The sequence below is a fragment of the Hylobates moloch genome, unplaced genomic scaffold, assembly GCF_009828535.3.
Source record: "Hylobates moloch isolate HMO894 unplaced genomic scaffold, HMol_V3 SCAFFOLD_2, whole genome shotgun sequence".
Taxonomy (NCBI): Eukaryota; Metazoa; Chordata; class Mammalia; order Primates; family Hylobatidae; genus Hylobates; species Hylobates moloch.
In genome coordinates this window covers 32,157,040-32,180,843 of record NW_026652277.1, presented here as the reverse complement: position 1 = coordinate 32,180,843, position 23,804 = coordinate 32,157,040, and the positions used below count along the sequence as shown (strand labels likewise).

The 23,804-nt window shown below is 35.1% G+C and overlaps 1 protein-coding gene across 2 annotated transcripts in view; it reads right to left on the bottom strand.

Moving 5' to 3' along the window:
- The window catches only part of EMCN (endomucin), a 128,841-nt gene extending 107,871 nt beyond the window's left edge, over positions 1–20,970 (bottom strand). For both annotated transcript variants that reach the window (XM_032178492.2, XM_032178573.2), the window contains exon 1: positions 20,731–20,970. In XM_032178492.2, coding sequence (XP_032034383.1) covers positions 20,731–20,794 — 64 coding nt within the window. In that variant the 5' untranslated portion in view covers positions 20,795–20,970. The remainder of the gene's footprint in view (positions 1–20,730) is intronic.
- Positions 20,971–23,804: the final 2,834 nt, after the last annotated feature.

The window sequence follows — 23,804 nt, the reverse complement described above, 5'->3', positions numbered from 1 at the left end:
AAGGATATCCAGGAATTGAACTCAGCTCTGCACAAAGTGGACCTAATAGACATCTACAGAACTCTCCACCCCAAATCAACAGAATATACATTCTATACATTCTTTTCAGCACCACACCACACCTATTCCAAAATTGACCACATAGTTGAAAGTAAAGCTCTCCTCAGCAAATGTAAAAGAACAGAAATTATAACAAACTGTCTCTCAGACCACAGTGCAATCAAACTAGAACTCAGGATTTTTGTCTCTTGTTATTATTAAAAAACAAAACAAAACTAGATTAACCTACGAGCCAGTAAGTAGCAAAGTCAATCTAAAGAAGATTTAGTACAGCATTGCGAAGGAATATGAACTTTACAGTTTAAAAAGTAATTCAAATCAGGTTTTTTTTTTTTTTTTGAGACGGAGTCTCACTCTGTTGACCAGGCTGGAGTGCAGTGGCCCAATCTCGGCTCACTGCAAGCTCCGCCTCCCAGGTGCATGCCATTCTCCTGCCTCAGCCTCCTGAGTAGTTGGGACTACAGGCGCCCACCATCACACCTGGCAAATTTTTTTGTATTTTTAGTAAAGCCGGGTTTCACTGTGTTAGCCAGGATGGTCTCGATCTCCTGACCTCATGATCCGCCTGCCTCTGCCTCCCAAAGTGCTGGGATTACTGGCGTGAGCCACCGCGCCAGGCCCAAATCAAGTTTTTAAAGAAGAGCAAGTTGAACTTCATTTTTAAGATCTTGGATAATACTAAGGAAAATGACAACATAAAAATAATTTGAGAAATTATTGCTCATTTATAGGATAAAGTTCAGAACAAAAAATATAAAGTAAAAAAAGAGCAAAAAAGATACATAAAAATTTAGTAAAATAGTATAGGAGTAAATGCATCAGGAAAGATGTAAAACCAAAGGAACCCTAAGTAGGAAATGAGTCATTAATATGATATTTTATTTTAAAATCTTATTTTCAAATGGTACTAGAGTGATGAGATCACGATATTTAAGTATTAAGAGATAACTATTGTTGCTTTTTTCAATAGTGGTTGGATTCTTATTACAGCATGAATTCAGTTTTTATTTGTGAATTTTGAACAAGAGCAAAGTTGTCAAAGAAGAGAAACTAATGTGAGTAAAGATGTAAATTGGATTCCAAGAGGAGAAGGAAAGGAGTTGGAATGATTTACTATTTAATCTGAAGAAACAATGTCTGAAATGAAATTTAATTCCAACCAAATTTACACATCTGTATCATTTGCCTATCTTAATTTTCCAATCTGTAAATGAAAGTAAAAAGAATTTCAGCCTAAAATTTCTGTTTCGCTAGATGAAAAAAAGTATTTATTTTCCTAATATTAGGAGAAAATAAATAGGCAAATCCAGTTCATGAACAAAATATCTCTCATGGAGACATATCAAGGAATGTACATTATAATTATAAGCTAAATAAATTAGTAAAATATCTCTGTCATGAAAGTAACATGATACTTTCCATAATTACAGTGTATCACTTTTTTTTTTAGACAGAGTCTCGCTCTGACACCCAGGAGTGCAGTGGCGCAATCTCAGCTCACTGCAACCTCCACCTCCTGGGTTCAAGCGATTCTCCTGCCTCAGCCTCTTGAGTAGCTGGGATTACAGGCGCCCACCACCATGCCCAGCTGGCCAGGCTGGTCTTGAACTCCTGACCTCAGGTGAGCCACCCACCTCGGCCTCCCAAAGTGCTGGGAGTACACGTGTGAGCCACCGTGCCCGGCCTATGCATAACAATTATTAAACTCTACATTTAAACATTTAATTAATCTTTTTCATTCATTTAACACAGATAATTACAGAATGCCTATATGTACTAGGGCTGTGCTAGGTGATGATATAAACATTATTTATTTATTTTCCTTATCAATTCAAATAATTTACTTATATATCTTATATTCATTATACTACTATTTAGTATGCTTTGCAGGTATGTTCTTAGAGCTATTAAATGTATTCTTTAAAAAATATCCTCAAGTGTACATTTTGTTTGCAGAAAAGATTTTTTTCAGTGGTTAATTAGGCTTTAGAAGTTAACGTTCCATTTTTTTAAGTTACAGAATAAAAAAAATCTATCTTGTAAGATTTTAAGTTTAATTTACAAATGTGATTATTCCATTTACTAATGTAGTGAATGCGGTCATCATTCTAGGGATCCTTTAGCATTTAATCCCGTTTATATATTTTGTTAAGTAAACTCCCTTAAGTATTCAAAACTGTATTATTAATTGAAAATAGTTAACATTTACCACTTTGACTGCTTTGAAGGGTTTTGTAGAACTAACGTATGTAAAAGCATTTTGTAAACTTTCAATTAAATACACAAATATGGCACTATTAGTATTACATTCTAATGTCAGATGTGTTACCATATTGAAATGATTCTTCAAAGAACAAACTTCATGGCTTTGCTCATAAATGCTTTAATAATTGGTTGATTAGTTTTTAAGTTGTTTAAATTTTTTAATTACCTTTTCCGCCCTGAATTGGATGGGATTTGAGGAAAATCAAATTTAAGTGAATTAAAGTCTTCAGAAGAATTTAAACATTTCTCCAACTAATAATAATCTGTCTTAAGCACCAACAAGCATTGTAAGCAAGCTTCAGTTTGGACTTCAGAAGACAGCCTTGTGACAAACCTTTTGTCCTAGCCTTGCGACAAGGACCCCATGCAGAACACAGATTTTCAAGTGTGCAGTTAGCCACAAATCCTTGGGGTCAGTTTTCAATCTAGTGGCACGACAGATAAATCAATTAGTGTGTAACTAACTAAAGATGGTGAATACCTTTAACTGCTAAAATAATCTGAGGCAGTCACATCTTACAGAAAGCTATCTCCCTACAAAATGACAGGCCTAAGCAAGCCTTACAAGTGAGGCTTTGAACCCTAAATAGGTAAGGTTTAATGAGAAACTGAAATTCAGAATAGTAGAGTATCATTGAGAGTAAATTGATAATAGCTATATTAAAGCTTAAAAGTATAAAATATATCTTTTCTGTTCATAGGGGATTTGTTCTAGAGATGTGGGGAAATGGAAAATCCTCAAATAGTATACAAAGAATAATGATAATAGAGATTTATTTGTAAAAAAGAGTTTGTTATTGTCACAAAACACATCAGTGGCTGCTGACATTTCTCTCCATGGTTTTCCTGATATTTCTTAAGATTTTTGAATTAAATACATTCAGTCTCTGTTAAGTAGTAATCATTCTTAAGACCTTGAAGGATCTTACCATCTCTCCCCAATAAGACTTTTAATAGATTCCCTGCTTCAATTTAAAATTCTTAAACTCAAAATTGGAGTTTCATTTATTTCTGCCTAATGTTTGTGATAACTCTAAAAGCTAACAGATCAAAATACAACAAAATATAAATGTAAACATAATGAATAAATCTTAGCCAAAACCTGGTGTAATCATTACCCAGATTAAAAAATAGAATATTACCAGCAGTGTAAAATCTCCTCGGGACCGTAAACATATCAGTTATATCCCTCTTCCACTACTCTAGAGGTAACTGCTAATCTGATTTATGGTGATCATTCTTAGCCTTTCTTTATAGAACTACTGTCTATGTGTACATGTGAATATAATATAGTTTAGATTTCAGTGTTTTAATTTTATGTAAATGGCAACATATTGAAGCATTGTGTTTTGCTCAGTATATTTTAATTTTTTTCATTTTATTGATTATAGCTATAGTCATTGTCATTGCTATATACAATACATTGAACAAATAAAGCATAATTTACATATTTACTTTGCAATTGATAGACATTTGAGCTGTCACTAATTTTGGGCTATTCTCAAAAGTTCTGCTATAAATATATTTTTATTTCTATTGCATAAAAGGAAAGTACTTAAGTCTGCCAAATTTTTTGATTGGGTTGTTTTTATTTTTCTTACTGATTTGTAGTTTTTTTTCTATATTAAGATGAGTCATTTTTTGGTCAGTTATATGTACATGGCAAGTCTTTTCTCCCATTTTGTGGCTGTATTTTCAATTTTGCCACTGCATCTTCTGATAAATAGAATAATTAATTCCAATGCAATGAAATGTATGTCTTTTCTTTTATGGTTAGTGCTTTTTTGTGCATTTTCCTGAAATAAGGTTATAAAGCTATTCTCCTATTTTTTTATTAAGTTTTAAAGATTTCCATTCCATATTTAAGTCAATGGTTCATCTGGAATTAGCTTTCATATGTAGTGCTATGTAGGAGTCTAATTTATTTTTTTCCACTGGCTACCCGATGGTACCAGCAGCATTTATTGAAAAGATCAATCATTACTCACTGCTCTGTTGTACCATCTTTGTTTTATATCAAAGATCTATATATCTGTAAGTCAGTTTCAGAGCTCTCTATTCTTTTCTATTCATCTATGTGGCATCAATGTGACCACCACTTGATTTGTCTACCTTGCACCAATTTGACTATTTTAATTACTATATCTTTGTTATGGGACTCTATAAACGGTAGCGTATGTTATCCTTTCCTGTTTTTCTTCTTTAAAAATTACCAAGGTTTTCTTGGTTTTGTGCACTTTTATACAAAATTATAAAAAGCTTCTTATATTCCACATACTGGATTGCCCAGTCAATCCAGTTTTCTTTATTTCAAGTTTTCTTTAACTTTCCAAAAAAGTTTTATAATTATTCTCATACAAATAATGCACATCTTTTATTATAATTATTTATATGTGCTTTTTTATGTTTCTGTGAATGGCATATTGCTACATTTTCTTTTTAATTATTTGTTGCATCAATAGAAATACAATTGGTTTCATAAACCTTATATACAGAGACCCTGCTAAACTCTTTAATTCTAGTGGTTTTTGTTTTTGTTTTTGTTTTTGTTTTTTGGTAAGTTCTCATAAATACTGTACTTAAACAATCATGTTTACGTGGTGTCATTTGTTTGGGGAAATACCCGAGGTTGGTCGTCTAGTGCTAAGGAAATTGAAGATGCAGCACACAAGGAGTGGGGTTAAAAGTAGAAAATTTAATAGGGGAAAGAAAGAAGAGAAAAGCTCCCCCATGTAGAGGAAGGGAGGTTCCAAAATGGCAAGATGCCGTGGGCTTTACAGAGGGGCTTGAGGAAGTGGTGTCTGATTTATACAGAACATAGTGGATTGGTTGGACCAGATGTGACATTTACGTAGCTCACAAAGAGGCTGTCTGTCCCACCCTAATTTCTTATTATGCAAATGAGATATTTACCTGGCTGGGGCCATGTTACCTGCACGTGTGGCAACAAAGAAAAGGGAAGAGAAAACCTCCATGTTGAATATACCTGGCTTCCAGGTATCCCTTTTTTATTGGTACAATTGCAGACATTTACCTATGCAAGTTTGCATATCTATGCTTGTGGCTTGATTTTTCAGGCCGCCCTAGAAAAAAAATGATTTGGGGGCTGCTTTTCATTAAAAGGAAATTCCACCAAGAAATCTTTTACGCTTATTAACTGCCTAAATAATTTCTTTTTAACTCCTATATCAATGTCCTATATCATCTACAAATAATATCAATTTTGATTTTTTCTTTCCAATTCTTAATATATTCATTTTTTGTGTTTTACAGCATTAGCTAAGATATTTTGTACAAAGTTTTATAAAAGTAGAATTGTTGGGCAAGACTGTCTTATTGTTATCCTCACAAAATGCTAATATTTTACTATTATTCACGATGATTGCTATAGTTTTTGAAGCTGCTCTATTAGATTAGGAAAATCCTCTTACTGTTTTGGTTTTCTAAGCATTTTTATCAGCAATAAATATTAAATGTGCAGAAGTGTTTTTTCTGCTTCAATGAGATTATCATATATTTTTTCTTTATTTTTCCATGTAATGAATTACGTCAATTGATTTTCTAGTGTAAAACCAACTTCACATTGATAATATAATCTCAATTCGATATAATAAAAGTATCGTTTTAAACATTTTGCTGGCTTTTTAAAAATCTTTTTTCATAATGGGATTGGTCTATACCATTTTTCTCTTATAATATTCTTGTCAGGTTTTGGTTTCAACAATAAGCTAACTTTGTAACTTAAGTTGGAAAATAAAACCTCTATTTTTATTCTCTAGAAGAGCTTATATAAAAGTGAATTTATTTATTAAATAAAATAAAGTTTTGTGTAACTTCCATGTGACACCTACTGGGCTGGAATTTTTTTGTGTGAGAAGATTATTAATTGCTGATTCAATTTCTTTTACAATTTAAGGCCTACCAAAGTTTTGTATTTCTGCTTGAGTCAGTTTTGATAGGCTATAGTTTTTAGAAATTTATTTACTTTACATAAATTTTCAAAATTATTGGCATAAGCCTTTTCATAATATCTATTTATTATACTTATATTTTGGCAGAATTTGCAATAGTATTCTTTTTCATTTCTATTCACTTGTTTCTGCTCTCTTGATTAGTATCAGCAGAGGCTTACCGACCTTATCATTACACATGGGTGTTCTTTGCACTATATATTTCTTTTCCATTTCATTAGTTTTTCTTTTAATTATTTTCACCAATCTACTTTTTTATTTTTTAGTTTTAAGACAGGGTTTTGCTCTTTCACCCAGGCTGGAGTGCAGTGGCGTGATCATGGCTCATTGCAGCCTTGACCTCCTGGGCTCAAGCAATCTTACCACCTCAGGAAGCTGGGGTGGTGTGCGCTACCATACCTGGCTTACTTTTGTATTCTTTTGTAGAGACAGGATTTTGCCATATTGTCCAGGCTGGGAAAGATATAGATATTTTATTTTCCTAATTATAATATTGATTTATAATCTAATTATATTAAACCCAGAGAAAATACACATTCAGATCTTTAGTTATTTTCAAAGGAAATGTTAGTGCAAGATATCAAGCACAATATGTGAATACTAAAGTTTTAACCAGCTATCTAGATATGTTAAATTACAAGAAGATGGGAAAAATAACCATATGCAGATTTTCAAGTAAAATATCTATAACCTGTTCGATAAACCCTGGAAACCCTTTACCTACTCCATGATGTAAAAAAAAAATCAAAGTATGTGTGCAGAGAGAGAGAATTATTTGAGAAGAAGTTGTCTTTGTAGAATATTATCTTTGAATCCCATTCCCACCTCTTCCATCCCCAAGGAGGTCTTGTCTGCTCCCTCAATTCAAACCTACTTTAATATGTGATCCTTATAGTCAGAAGGCATAATGGCCTAGGATCTGAATCATTCTTGGGAAATCTAGAGAATTAAAGATAGCTGATAGCTGCCTAACTGCCTTGATTTAGGACCGGGAGAGTCGTTAACCATGTTGAGAATAAGCCTTGTGGGCGGCAAGCCATCAGGTGCTGAGGCAAGAGACCGAGGGCACGAGCTGTTCCAGTATAATAAAATATATAAAACAACAAGAGTTATACTAGATCTAGATCATAGACATGATTATATATGAATATCATTAATCATTAGTTTGTAGCAATTACTCTTTATTCCAATATTGTAATAATCCTCACTCTGTAATCATAACCTAGGGAAAACCAGGCCATACAGAGATAGGAGCTGAAGGTACATAGTGAGAAGTGACCAGAAGACAAGAGTGGGAGCCTTCTGTTAAGCCCAGACAGGGCCACCAGAGGACTCCTTGGTCTAGCGGTAATGCCAGCGACTGGGAAGATGCCCTTTGCCAAGCGGACCGTGGTCTAGTGGTAGAGTCAGTGCCAAGGAAAAACACCCGCTACTTAGCAGACTGGGAAAGGGAATCTCCCTTTCCCCGGGGGAGTTTGGAGAAGACTCTACTCCTACACCTTTTGTGGAGGGCCTGACTGTTGTCAGGCCTGCCTGCAGTTATCCAGAGGCCTAACCATCTCCCTGTGATGCTGTGCTTCAGTGGTCACACTCCTAGTCTGCTTTCACGTTCCATCCTGTACAACTGGCTCTGCCTTTTAGATAGCAGTAGCAAAATTAGCGAAAGTATTGAAAGTCTCTGATATGCAGAAATAATGGCATAAGCTGTCTCTCTCTCTCTCTGTCTCTCTCTGCCTCAGCTGCCAGGCAGGGAAGGGCCCCCTGTCCAGTGGACACGTGACCCACGTGACCTTACCTATCATTGGAGATGGCTCACACTCCTTATCCTGCCCCTTTGTCTTGTATCCAATAAATATCAGCGCAGCCTAGCATTCGGGGCCACTACCAGTCTCCACGTCTTGGTGGTAGTGGTCCCCTGGGCCCAGCTATCTTTTATCTCTTTGTCTTGTGTCTTTATTTCTACAATCTCTTGTCTCCGCACACGGGGAAAAAAACTCACCGACCCTGTGGGGCTGGACCCTACAAAACCTGCACTGCTGGATGTTGCCAGGGAAAAGAGGTAATGGACTGTTTCCTGTGGGCCAAATAAAAGGGAGAGAGAATGAGAGTGTGGGCTTAGGGTTATCCTGCATTCCATTCCTTAGCTCTGCCTGGAGAACTGGGAATATGAGGAAGCTCTTGGCTAACAAGGATGACCAGTGCTTTGGAAGGGGTAACCAGTGAACTACCAGAATAGGGATCCATCCACATGAGGCAAGGAACTACAGAGAAGAGAGGCTGAAAAGTGCACTTTTGAGGAACCCTTGAAAGTGCACCATTCAGCAGTTGCGCTTTAACTATCTCCCAGACTGTGAGCACAGCTTACGGCGCCACATCAAGTAATGTCTTTCATTCATCCTCTCACTCCTCCCTTACTCTGCTCTCAGTACAGTTGGTCAGAAAGGAGCTTGAGAGGAAACAGGGAAGCAGAAAAATAGAGACCTCTAAAAAAACCCACTTTGTAGAATCCTACTCCACACTGGCATGACCTACAAGAGAGAAATTTGAATTATAATTTTGGATTATGTATTCTAATTTCTAATTGATACACTCTGAAAATTTAGTTGCCCACAAAACTACCCATTTCTTAAGGGTGAGCAAAAGACCCATAGGTTTCCAATAGTTTCATCAAAGATGAAAAGTTTATATTCATCAAATCAATATTAAAGAGTTAGTGGGAAACAAAAATAAAATAGAATTTTAATTACATTTTATGATTTGTGGTTTCTATGTTTTTTAAATCAATTTCTAAGTTTTATGCTTTCCTAAGACTATGAAACAAGAGTGGTAATCACTGCTAAGTTAATCATTTATAGTAACATTTTAATAAAAGCAATCATCTTTATGAAAAATGGAAAGATTTGGCACCTAGAATGTGTCTTTAAAACTCCAAGACTGAGCTGGCAAGCCTAGTTAATTGTAGAAAAAGGCCCCCAGAACCCTATCTTTTCGATATCCATTGAGTCACCACAAACGTGGTGACAGCTTTGCAAATCATATGCCTGTATGCCTGATGCTTAGACAAAACCCTACAGCTACTATGAAATAGGTGATGAGATTAACCCAAATGCCCATGGGTCATGCAGAGAGGTAAAAGAGGATAAGGTAGGGTTTAAATGCATATATGTTTGTAGAAAAAAGGGGCATTTCTCAATTTAAAGGGGTACTTATTACTCAGATCTAACTGAATAATATCATGAGGGGATATGAAGTCCGATTTGTCAAAAAAAAACCCTGAAAATACAAATTTATTTCTTTTATTGTTGTTATTGTTGTTTTGCAAAATTTCCTTATTTTAAAATATTTGTAAATATTTGTACAGTCATAAAACACACCTGGTATGTTACATGTTTAGTGTGGCCAAACAACACACATATTCAAGTTAGAGGTCAAGGGTTGCTAGCTTCTAAATTCTGGAAGATAGACTGCTAAATTCTTCTTGTAAGTTATTCTAATTCATTAAGTAATGGCAAGCTGATGAACCAGTTGACAAATTTCAGTTGTTGTTTTTTGATACTAGAAGTGTGACTACTCTTCTAGCCTAGATTCATAATATCATAGCTTCTGCATTTTTTTCATGTTCACAAATGCTAGTAATTTAATCCTCTATATATTCTTAAACCCTTCTTACAGTTAACAGTTCCCTGGGAATGAGAAATATTTGTGTTTGGATTATCTAATGCATCTTGATCCCACTTGAAACTTTGAAGGGAATACCATAGTTGTTTCTCTAATAAAACTATTATTAAATGTGGCTAGATTTCTTGAATACCCTATAGGATAGAGGCCCAGGATCATTCAAAGTTAATGAAAACATGAGGGACTTTACTAGTAGAAGTGAAAGCATTTGATATGATTTTATAATGATTAGGAAATGAAGGGCACCTCTTTGCGAGGAGATTGTCAAACGAAGCTGGAATTTAAGCCTGTATGCCTAGTGAGATTTCAGCACTTCAACTAATATTTGTATTAACCAAATCTGTCCTTGGCCAAATTTATCTTAAACTAGTACAAGCAAAAAATAATAATAATAATTTAGATTAAATTTATACCAATATTTTCCCTGAAAGCCCTAGACACTCACACTTTCCTTGAAAGGTAAACACCTTTGCTTACCTTGTGGGTATGGGACAGTGAAAAGAGCACACTGCACATTGAGTGGATGGAGGGAAGAAGGATTGGCAAGGGCTTTAATGGCAAGAAGGAAGAACTCCACTGGGTACTGGCCTTGTAAGAGTGGCTAGAGGGCCTGTGCAGAATACTCTTCCCAAATCCTTAGATCAATTAATGAGTTTCCACATCTCCTCTTCCCAGCTTCCGAGCTGTCTTAGACAGCTTTCTTTCTCCCAGCCTCTGTCATTTCCTCAATCTCTTTTAACCTCATTTTTATTCTCAATCTTTTTTCCGGATGTTGGTTTCTGTCCCCACCCTCTCTCCAAGTCTTTTTTCCAGCCCAACTCCTAACAAACATCTCCTATTTGCATAAAAATGAGACCACATGGAAAAATGAAAAACACGTTTTTTGTTGATGTGTACTATGAGAAATAACTCTCATGACAGAGAATTGGCCTTTTACATGCAAAGTGGATGCTTTCTAACATCCCTAACTGAAAAATCTCTAAAGGAAGTAAGCATTAGGGAATAGAATAAAACATCTTGCTTCAGAAGGAGCATACCTAGTGATAACAGGATGAAGATGAAGCAAGATAACTTCAGGCAAAATGCATAAGAATTGTTTGTTACACAAAGATTATAGAACTGTAGATCTGGAAGAAAGCTTTCATATCACTTGATTAAACCACACTCATTTTATAGACACGAAAATTAAAGCCTTGAGAGGTTACAAATTTTGCCTGCCTCAGTCACACAGCAAGCATGTGGCCCCTGGTAACTAACCCAAGTGCTCTTGGCTCAAAGGTTCGGTGTACTCTTCACCACTACAGTATGCTGGCTTGTCACACCAGTCAGGGCTCAATGGGAAAAATATAAGAAGGTTGTTATATTGCCAAATATATTCTTTTTTTTTTTAGTGAAAGTGCCCTTTCTTTTATGTAATATTCTAATGAATAGCATATGTATTATGGGGAAAGGATTCTGTATTTAACAAAGAACAAGGTGGTTTATCTCATGTCAATTGCACAAAGGGCGTTTGGATTATCTACTGATCTAGGAACAACTGAATTCTGCACAAGATTAGGATAAAGTTCATTACTCAACATACTGAATTAAGACTTCAGAGTTGCAAAGGCAAACTATGTAATCAAAGTGCCTTTACAATTGAATTTTCATAATTTTACAGTCTGTCCTAGTGGGGATGGGGACTAATCTGATCTAAATGGTTCAGAATTACCTGATGAATTACAGACCACTAATTTTTGTATATGTGAGCAAGTAATAGGAATGACTTGGCACTTGTATTCAGATATTCACGACACTCTGGTATGATTTGAACAGTCACTGTAATTCAAAGTTAAGTATTTTCTGCTATTTATACAACAGTAAGATGGTAGGTCAACTTCATAAAGCAAATCAAATAAGTTTAGCCAACCAAAAGAGTATTCCAAAATACACTTACTGCTTCCCCTCTACAGAGGCCAGGGATAAAAATAAATATTGCCCTCAAGTAACTGAAAACAAATCTGGGAATGCCTTGGGTATTTTCACCTCTGCTGACTTTTGAAGAAACAGAATTCTCCAAATTAAAGCAAGGGCTAGCTACTAAATATCACCTATGTGCCCAAAAATAGGTCTTGGGAAACACACACAAAAATAATCACTCAGAAATTGTCCTTGCTTCCTATATACAGTTAAGTTGTAACAAAACCTAATAATAGATGTTTAAATGATTTTTTCTTCTCCTTTGTATACCTTAAGAATTTTAAACTTTAATTGATATAAAACTTGTACCCAACAAATGAGGCTGTCAAAAAATGAAAAGGAAAGAGAAAAAATAAAAAGTTCATTGATCATATCATTTAATTATTCTAATCCCAATAATGCAATTACTTAAATCTTTAAGTGAGTTCACTCTGTGCATTTAGAAAAGGTGAGTCCCACTTTTAAAAATTGGATTTGCAGAGAGAGATAATTGGGGAATTCTCGTGGTTGTTTAGAGTTGTCACAGTGGCTTTGAGCTCATTAATGTAGGAGTAGCCTTTGTATCCTGGGGAGAGTGCCCAAGAACTCAACGTTTATGTTCTCACACTTGCTGAACACCCTAGGAGGGCGATTTCACAGTTCATACCACAAAAAAGTATTTCTTTTCCCACTTCAGTTAAAAATAAATTCAATGTGTGATACAAATGGTTTTCCATGTTTTGTGTGTGTGATTTTTATAACTGAAGCATTATTTCAACACATGGCCATTTGGATGTGAACAGCCATAAAAATTACGTAAAGGTATTATGGCTAAAATAGAAATGATACAATGGCAGTTAAAGGCCCAACTAGTAAGGGAAAGTTCTGAAATTTATGGAATGGTTTCCTATTTCTCTCTTGATTCTGTGAGTTAATGTTAACTTATACAATAATAGCTAATGTTTTAGTAGTAATTTATAATGTGCACAGTATCTAAAATGGATATTCCCATTGTCATGTAACAACAATACCACGTCAATATGTATCTTTCTTCCCATTTTTTACATTCAGAAACTGGGATTAAGAAAGATTTAATGTCTGGGCCAATTTGAACATACTTAGAAGCGAGACTCAAACTTAAGTTTTCACATTAAGACCTTGTTTCCTTCCACTAACGTATTCAACCTCTCAGATTAAGCAACACTCAATTCTTTATGAGAGTAGTAACAATATTTGAGGATGTTGACTATATTTTCAGACTAAAAAGAATTTTAATTAAATACGAACGCAATTTTGCTTATTAATTTGAGTGATTAGTTTACAAATGAAGGTAAATAACATAAATCTGAAAGGTATTTGAGAAAATACACCTGTTTGCATATAATGTATAAAATTGTGCCTGCATATATTGTGATTAAAATAGTACTTGGCAGTCATCTTACAACAGTTCTATTGTGAAAAATTTTCAGATGCTCATTTTTCACTTTGTGAGAATTAACATTATAATTGTTTAAATATTTTCTGCTTCTGGATTGGAATCAACTTGGAAATAAAATATTTCATCTACGGTGCAGGATATGAGTTCCAAAACTCAGCAAAACTTTATATAACATTTATCTCATATCAGACACTATTCTGGGTGCTTTCTGCATATTACCTTGTGTGATTCTTCCAATATCCCTATGAGGTAATTCCTTGTAGAGATATTGCAAGAATCACATAAGGCAATCATCTCCATTTTACAGCTGAGGAAGCCAAAAGTTGAGTAACTTGTCCAAGTTTATACAGCTAGTAAGTGGCAGAGCTGGAACTTGAACTCAGACAATTTGTCTCCAGAAGAATTATAAATGTGACACCAAGTGATTAATTCACTGATAGCTATTTCCTCTTTGTTTCTTTCCTTCTTCTCCAAGTCCCATATTAGCTTCACTGACATTTATAGCCAAGTACATGTTTTTTTCAACCAACATAACGATGACTGGTAGGCAAATGCCTACGACTCCTTCCAACCCATCCCCTAAGAATTAATTGAATCCAGAATATTAAGAAAACATTATTGCTAAGTAAAAATTCATTTATGGCATTACAGTCTTAGTTGTCAGTTTAGAAGGCTGAAGTTGCTGTGAGGTGCAGTAGTGACTTCTAAATTACCCGAGCGGCAAGTCTTCATCCTTATTCTTTTTCAGAAAACTCAACTTACTGAAGTGTCACTACATCAGAAGGTAGCTGAAGAGCAACAGTCCTTGCTTTGATTTTAAGCCACACCACCCTTGTGTAACTTTATACTATTTCCAAGCATCTGTTTCTTAATCAGTAAGATGGGATAAAGCTGGCCTTGAAATTTGTGATGGAAGTAATGTGTGTAAAGTGCCTGGCACAATAAATGGTAGATGATAGTAGATGTTGTGACAATACTTCTTTGGGTTAACTTGGACCGTTCCCAACTGTGATCTCCATTCTCTAGTCTTTGACACAACTAATACAGGTTTCAGCTAGAGTATGAGTGATTCAAGCGATTTAAAAAAACAGTTCACATTTCAGATGAGAAGTACAGAAAGAATAAAATCAATGACATCAACATTTTTTACTACTAATGTCACAGTATAATTCATTACTGGAAACAGGCAAATAATTGCCTTAGAACAGAATCTGTTTAGAATATTGTTAAGCTTATTTAACAAAAGATTGATCAAAGATATTTCATTTTTTTGAAATGAAAAGGAAGAAGAGTAGTACATATTCATTAGAGTGTCAGAGAAACTGAAACTAATATTTACTTAGATATACACTACCATCTAAACTAAAATGTTCTCATCAAGAAAAATAATAAATCTTGGGTTTTCCTAAATAGCAGAGCCTGAAACAAGGGCTTCTGTTCAGATAGTTTATAAAAAAAAAAAAAATAGAAAGAGGAGAAAAGGACTAAAACAATGAAACTGGAGCAGGAATATAAGAGAAAAGCATTTATGTATTCAGTGGCTCCATTCCCTCTTTTGTCAGGAGCTGTCTCATAGAATGCTAATGCTCCTGCACTTCTAGTTCAGGCATCTGATAATGCCAGATTCTGAAACACACCTTTATATCAGAATAGCACCAGAAAGAAAGCAGGATATATGCATTAAAGTGAGGCAAGTGGCTGTCAGGTTACACCCGTGCGTAGCTGGTTGCCATAGCAATAGCTGGAGTAAACATGGGTCGAGAAGATGTGGGGAAAGACACAACCAGGAATCTAATGCTCATACGGTGACTTCTTCTACTTTGGGACTAATTATGATTATCTCTACATATATCATTCTACAGGATATGAAACCTCAAGTTTTAAAAATCTATTTTTCTTATGGTTGCCCCAAATTTGGGAACCATATAGTGCCCTTACTAGATGTAATTGACACCACTAATGTTTCCCATGGTGTGCAACAGTACAAAAAGGATCTTGTTTGCTAACTGAGAGAGCTTCTTCTATCAGCCAAAAGGTACTATTAGCTTAACCTAACAGACCTATAATAGATAAGAATTCAGTAGCCGGAAAGGATTCAGTACACAGGAATTGGAAGTTACTTAAATTCCTACTCTGAGCTGGGCATGGTGGCTCATGCCTGTAATCCCAGCATTTTGGGAGACCGAGGCAGGTGGATCACCTGAGGTCAGGAGTTCGCAACCAGCCTGGCCAGCATAGTGAAACCCTGTCTCTACTAAAAATAAAAAGATTTAGCCAGGCATGGTGGCGGGTGCCTGTAATCCCAGCTATTTGGGAGGCTGAGGCAGGAGAATCTCTTGAACCTGGGAGGTGGAAGTTGCAGTGAGCCAATATCACACCATTGCACTCCAGCCTGGGCAACAAGAGCAAAACACCGTCTCAAAAAAAAAAAAAAAAAAAAACAAAATTCCTACTCCGACGTTCAGTATTTAGAAACGTGCATCTCATATTTTTCTTAAAGACAAAAAGGAAGTTGGAAAGTGATTACTAAGAAAAAAAGAATGTGAGTAACTTGAATTAGTTAAAATATTAGTTAAAATATTTAGCTGCCCCTTGGAATGTAACTCCACCAATGAAAAGGAAAGGATGGGCAGTTGTCTAGTAAATTCAAAGCTTTGTGAAACCCTTAAATATTCATTTTTTTCTTAGTTTTCTGGATAACTACAATCTTCAAGATAAAATTGCCAGAGAATTTGTTTCTGACAACTGTTATAAATCTTTTGAAAGTAGGAGTTCTAGGATGATCACTTCTACTTTTAGGTGGGGATTATTAAAAATCAGCAGTGAAGAAAGAATGCAAAGAAATGGTTTGCAGACTAAATACTTTTCCATTTGGATTTGTTCTATATTGGTTTAGTCTTCCTACAATAGACTACCCATTTCAGGTAAGAGATACTGGTGTGGATTAAGCTCAACAGAAGTACTTAGCAAAATTATCTACTCTGAAGCAGCTCACATTACCTATAATGATGCATAAAGATGTATGATTTTTTTTAACTTTCTTCCAACTTCTATTTTTGTAAACTTCACTTCTAAAAAAGCCATTTTGTATTTTTGAGAAGTTGGTTGAGAATAAGGTATCTCCTTGAATACTTTTAACTATAGGAATGTATTACATTGAGTATTTGATACCCAAAAATAAGTAGAGCTGGTTCTGTTAGATATTCTTCCCCACAGTGGTTATAGTTTGAGAGCTGGCTAACCTTTGATAAGAATCCCTTTCCCTTATATTTGGTGCTCACTTTCATAATTGAAATCAAAATAATCGACTTTTTTCTATATTATGTTCTCTCATTCATACTTGTCCATAACTTTTCCATAAGGACAAGATAGTAAACTGTTAGGTGATTTTCATAGGAAGAAATTAAAATATGAAAATAATAAGAAGGCAACTATTTCATTCAATTATCCATTCATTCAGACAACTGTGTCCTTATTATGTGTTCAGAACTGTTGCTGAGCAATCTGTAACAAATATAGCCCTTACTTTCAAGGTGCTTATAATCTTGTAGAGAAATAAGACATTCATACAAACAACTATGACAGAATTGGAAATAAGTGCCTTAGGAGAGTTAGATATATGGGCATCCAGAAGAAGGATAAATTGCTTCTTTATGTTATCAATGTTACAATGGGCAAGATTAAGAGATATTTGAATTCAGGACTAAAGAACATTCACCTCTCAACCTCACCTCCGGCTCCAGGGGCATTCCAACTACGCATCAGACACTTTTAATTTACCATTGAACATCTCTACATAAATATCAGGATTACAAAACCACCATGTCCAAAACCAAATATCATTTTTCTCACTAAACCGTCTCATCATATCTTTCCTAATCTCTGCTCCCAAGCCATTTTCCTATTTCTGGTATTAAAAAAACTCTGTCTCTGCATTTCAGTCACATTCTCCTTCACTGCCAGTCAATGATATGTCAAATCACACACTTTCTACTTCCTTAAAGCTCTTCCTAGACCCTTCTTTTCATTTTATTGACACGCTCTCAGACTTGCAATGACAGTTGACCTAGATTCCTTTTATTTCTCGACTCCAGTAGTCTAATCTATATTCTGCTGACAGATTAATCTTCCCATTTTATAGCCATGATCACATAATTCCCATACTCAAACACATTTACAGACTCAAGCTAATTAACTATATGAGTCAATATTTCTCATCCTGGTATTCAGTATCTCCTGAGGCTGTATTTCCAACCTTATTTCTCAGTACTTAACTATTCCCAAATTGTGACCTCTTTATATTTCTAGACTAGAATATACCAATGTTTCAATGTATCTACTCAATAAATTCCATTCCTCTAGAACCTCTTGATTTTCAAGCTTCAAAGCTTATAATAATTTCCACTTTTATATGTAGCCGTTTCAGATGTCCTTACATCCAAAACCAGGCTAGTTGTAAATTTTCTACGTCATTCTTTATTTACCTCTTAAAGCCTACAATATAACCAAATTTATAATAACTTCCCTCATCTTCCTCTCTCCCCCGCTTCTACGGTGAGGGTTAAGTTTTATTAAGTTCTATAAACCTACGATATTTTGCATGGAATCTGCTGATAGTGTGTTTAATCTTTCTTTTTCATGAAATTGAATGTTCAATCACTAACAAATGAATTTCTCCAAGCAATTAAATCCTTCTTCATATACCAATAAAGAAAATGGTGTTTGTCCCTGTCTGAGAATGCCTACAACATTTTAATATTCCCCAAGTTAAGGTAAATTTCAAAAAGCGAGTGGCACTTGATGAGTAAATGCATATTGTTTCCTTCTTCTTGGAGGAATCTCTCTTCATTAACTTCTCTCAGTCCTGAAAGTCAAAATCTCATCCATACATCTAGATTTAAAAGCCACTGTAGGGGTCTGTTCAGTTTTAAATACAATTTAGAAAACCTTAAGAAAGAATGGCAGTTCCCTTTCAGAAATCTTCCATACATATTTCAATAGAACAGCTTTCCAAATTGGAGACTGAAAAAATATTATACCACCAACCAAGTAATAAAAAGTAACTCACTGACTGTGATGTAGAAAGATTCCCTTGATTTTCACAAACAGCACAAAAGACTATATTGTATTTATTTAAATCTGAGACTGACAAAAACATCAGAAGTAGTCAATTTATCTAAAAGATCATTATTTAGGAATAAATTACTATGCAAAAGAGCATGAATCTGCTTGACAGCTTGTGAATTTAAGGCAGATGAAATGCCTCCCTCCTCGCCCCCAAGAATCAACTTTGCTGATGAAATATGTTAATCATTCCTAAGTTTGAGGAACATGTAAAACTCTGAAATCAATGTGTGTCTGGAACTAGGCGTTAAGGAAAAATAAATGTACTCAGTCAGCTTAGGAAATGCTTTATTCCCTGTGCCCAATCTGCAAAAAAAAAACAGGCAGAACCAGGTACAACAAAATCATACATGTAGATGGGAAATTATCTTCCAATATTTTCATGCTCCCCTCAAATGGTCAATTTATACTCTTGAGCTATAGCCTCTTCTCTAAGACAAATGGAGTAGGTTTGGTTTGTTTGTTTGTTTACAAATACTGGCCTTCAGTTAACAAGTAGACTTGTTGGCTGACTTGAAGGAGATAGTTATTATGTAACTATTGTCTCTGCTCAACTGGGAAATTATCCTACAGGGGTTAACAGTTCATTAGAAAGAAGACACTGCTAACAGGTTGAGCTCATTACCAGTGAGCAAGAGGAGGTTTGTATTTTCCCAAAATGACCATAACAGAAAAACCTGCCAGGACATCTCTGGGTTGTCCTTCACCTTCATGTCTTTCTTAAGGCCAGGTATTGCAGGCTACTTCTATTGATGCTATTCCACTTTACTTTTGGAAGGACGAATGATCTATTCAGAGTTTAACAATGCCGGCAAAGTACTGTACTCGTCGATGCTTGCAGACCTGGAGCTGCGAGCAGCCTAAGCCAGACTTTCAGACTTTATACTAATCTCACACATCTAATTGTGAGCAATATTTTCCATGGCATTGAGATTCCTATCAATCTTCCCCAAGCAGACTGAAGTTACTTATAAGCTAGTGCGATGATTTCTGTGGCACCACATAAATGTTCTTTATTTTAAAAAATCAGATTCTAGTAACTCTTCTAAGTTAAATTTTCTGGCCTTGATACCTGCTGCAACCTAACCCCAGAAACTCCAAGATGCATGATCAGCAAATGTGCGTGAATTTGAAGTGTTTTTGAATTTGTACTAAATTTACATAGATATTTACATAGAAATGACTGATAAAATGTTGTTCAGGGAGGGATGTACTTATTTTCTTCTGACATCATCACTGTAAATTAGGATTTTGTAGGCAGTAACCTTTTAAATTGAGAATGAGCAAAATAAAATTAGAAATGAATGTTTTGTGTTCTTTTACGGTAGTTTGTTCTTCAATTTTCACACTTACTAAATCTATTTTGTATTAAAATCACATGCTTATTTCTCCCAGTAGTACTTCTACCACTGTGGGCAAGGACATCTTACTTGCTTTTATATTCCTTGCAGTACAGGGTAGGAACCTAATAAATATTGATTAAATTTAACAGTTTATTTTCAATCACTCAGGAGGGGTTAAAAGTCAAATGTAAATCGTTCTGGAAATTGTCCATTAATATACTCAAGGCTTATGAAGATACAAACCTATTTTTTATCTGAGTTTCTCAACCAGAAGTCAATAGGTAGGATTTTTATGTTTATAAATTCCTGAAATGTTATGCAAAATGTATGTATATGTTTAGATATGTGCATATTTCTTCAGCAAAAGTCTATAGACTGTAATCAAATGAATCTCTCTCTATTCATCCTACCTCAAAATATTAGGACTCACTTCCCTAGGCAGCTTTACTCAACTCCTCAATTTATCAGAGCTGAAAAACAGTTGGGAAAAATACAGGCTAACATCTGCAATACAATGTCTCCGATTACAGCCTTTCGCCCACGCATGCCAATCTTATTATTTCTGAGCTGTGTCTGAAAAGAATACATTTTTAAGAGAGAGTACATTTTTAACCAGCATTCTATTCCCAGATTTTTATACTCTAAAGAGGCCATTGTATATTTCCAGTACTTTGTGATTTCATCAAACATGCTTTCAGGCTGCTGTACCCTCAAACATTTCCCTTCAGTAGAAACAAATACCGTCTCTCTCAAGCCTTCTCCATGCACTCCAAGTCAACATCCAAACACTCAACTCATCAAAGGAATTGCTGCATCTAAGTGTCAGGGGAAGATCCCTGAAAGTAAACTGAGGCTGAGTCACCTACTAGTGATTTCCAATCCGTACCACCAGAGGAATAAGAGACAAAAATACCTGTGCTGTTACTGCTGCAAATACTGGTCAGAAGAAAAAGAATGGTCACTTGAAGCAGTTCCATTGTGCCCGTAGATGGTGTCAATATCTTCTCTCTCCAGAGGCAGGCAGGGACAATTCCCTCCCAGCCTGGCAGGGCCTTATTAGCAAATGGAAAAGGTGTAGTGAATGTGAATAGCCACTGCCCATTCCTACTTATTTTGGGGGCTCTGATAAAGAACGGGAGGAAATACACACACTCCCTTTGGGAGTTCAGCAGAGAGGAGATTTATTGTTTCAGTCCCTTACAGGAACTCTTTTTTTTTCTCTCTCTTCCTTTGGCAGCCACTTGTGTTTTTGTTTCTACATTATTTTGTTCTTCTTCAACAGAAAGGTCGGGACTGGTTTTGAACAGAAACAGATCCTTCTTGAGAATGGATCATAGCGCCGTCTAACTTTTGTTTTGAAAGTGCATTCTGAAGAGGTTATAAAGGGGCCTCATTTAGCAGCTACTCAGTTGGGATAAAGAGGCTTTCACTGCCCGAGGGTTAAATTTTAGAGCAAAATCCATCAGGAATCAACCTAACTTTTCTCTTTCCAACTTGAAAGCCAGATTAGTGAAGGCCACCTTTTGGATATAAGTGAAAAATTGTATTAAATAGATTATGCTCTGCTCTTGAGTAAGCAAAAAGACTTTTAAAGGGTGTACAGAGAAGTTTTTCAGGCTTTTTTAATAGAATTAAGCAAAGATGTGAATGTCTATTGATCACTCCTGGTTTTTACTAAAGAACTTTGATGACGAATAAGGAACAATTACTTATAACACCTCATGAATGCTCTTCTTTAGGGGACAGGATTGGAATGGCAGTGGGTGAAATGCCATCACACATCAGTGAAGCTGGGAGAAGCTGACTCTTTAAGACTGGAATGCCAACCAGGCTGGATAATCTATATAGCAGGGGTCACGCTGATGTCAGTTGTGACTGATTAAAATGTGGTGATAACACTGCCACAGTCTTGGGTACAAGCCCCGTGTGTGCCAATGACTTTATGTTTTTCTTCAGCCACAGGCTTCATGTCTCATTTTAGCTGATCAATCTTTTATGTACCTTTACTCATGAGGCTTTACTGGACGACATTGTCAATGAATCGGTGTAGATTCATTTTCCCCATAAAACAAACAAACAAAAACTGTTCAAAAATTATGCCTTTACCTGTTTGCAAGGAGGGCACACAGTTTCACTGCTTCACCATGCTGGAAAATACTTCATACAAAATGAGTTAGACTGAGTCAACTGCTCAAAACACTTAAAAACGTTAGCTTGTTTTATCCAACGTTATACCAGGGGTCAGAAGAGCTAAGTTTCTATTTTGTGCATAAGATTGTATTTTACCCTCTTCTAACTGATTTTCTAAAACAGACTGCCTTTGGCGTTGTTACTTTATTTGGCATATCCTGGAGAATATAAAGATAGGAACATATGTGAACAGATGCCACGTGCACTTTCCAGAAATAAATTGGGGTGTGGCCATGTGAAATCACAGTTGAACCTTCACATTGCCTCACTTCCTGCTCCTTCCGTACTCAAGTTGTCAGTACTCAGAGTCACCACTGATGCTGGTCACAATAATTTCTTCAGGGATTCGATGGCATTTGGACTTCTCAGCACTGAGTGCTAGCATTTCCATTTAGTACACTAGATACCTATTCTAAGAATGCTTGACAATAGAATATTAAGGCTACTTAAAAGACAAAGGGCCTGTTGATGAAAAACAAAAACTAAGAAACATCTTAAAATGCTAGCCAAAAAAAATTTAGAATATAAGAACAGAAAAGAAAAAAAAAAGGAGAAATAATGAGGGGAGGGGTCAGCCTTGCTTTACTAAATCAGAAGGTATTTTTAAGGTAAAATATTTAATTAAAACAGTAATGATTGCCAGAGGAGACAGACAGATCAGTGGCAAAGAATAGAAAGTACAGACACAGAAATATGTGTATTTGTTGCTATCTACATAAATATACACACAGATATGTTTACAGATATGTGTTTGCATATGTATGCTTGTGTGTATATGCATATATATAGGGAGAGAGAGATTAAATATAGGTGAGTTTAACATGTAGTAACTGTGACGAATAGGGTATATATTTATTGTGGGGTTTTTTTTGACAATGTGTTAACCATCTAAGAAAATGTTAAAATTAAGTGTCTGTTTTACTTAAAATACCAAATCTTACATGTTAATCTTATATGTTAAAGGTTTAAGTTTAAAAAACAAAGCACGAACTTCTAGGAGAGAATATGGGCTACTATATATAATTGAGGTAAAGAGGACATTTTATGCATGACACTAAAGGCAAAGCACATAAAAGAAAGACTTCATACGTTTGCTTACACAAAAATTAAAAGATTTTTGGCATAACATACCATGAGTTTAAAAGGCAAATAAAAAATTTTGTAACAGTACATGATAATTTATCTTAAAAAATAACTTCTGATCTAAAAAACAATGACTCTACATCTGAAAAAAGGCAAAAAAATGTCTCACAAGAAATGGAGGGCCAGTAAAATGCAAAACTGTATTCATCACACCAGAGATCAAAGAAACGAATATCCCAACATCGAAACAACGTATTTTGCCTTTTATATATAATTAGGTATAGTTTATGACAATACTCATTTTTGATAAATGTTCAGATAAAGTAAATATCTTATTCTTGGGGTGTGACTAGGCAATACACATCAAAACTGTTAAAGAACCACACTCTGAGCTTCCAATTATATGTTTAGGAACTTATTCTAAAAATGAAGATGTTCACTGAAGTCCATGTAATTACAAACATTTGTTAAAACATTAATTATTGAGGAAGAATATTATTCTGCCACAAAATACTAATTAGATAACTTTTCATAGATGTGGAAATGTATTCATGACACTTTGTTGCATGTATATATGCATATATATACATATGCTTATAATGTATATATGTGAATGTACATGTATATGTGTATATATGTATATACATGTAAATGTGTATATATGTATATACATATATATGTGTGTATATGTAAATACACATATACATACATACA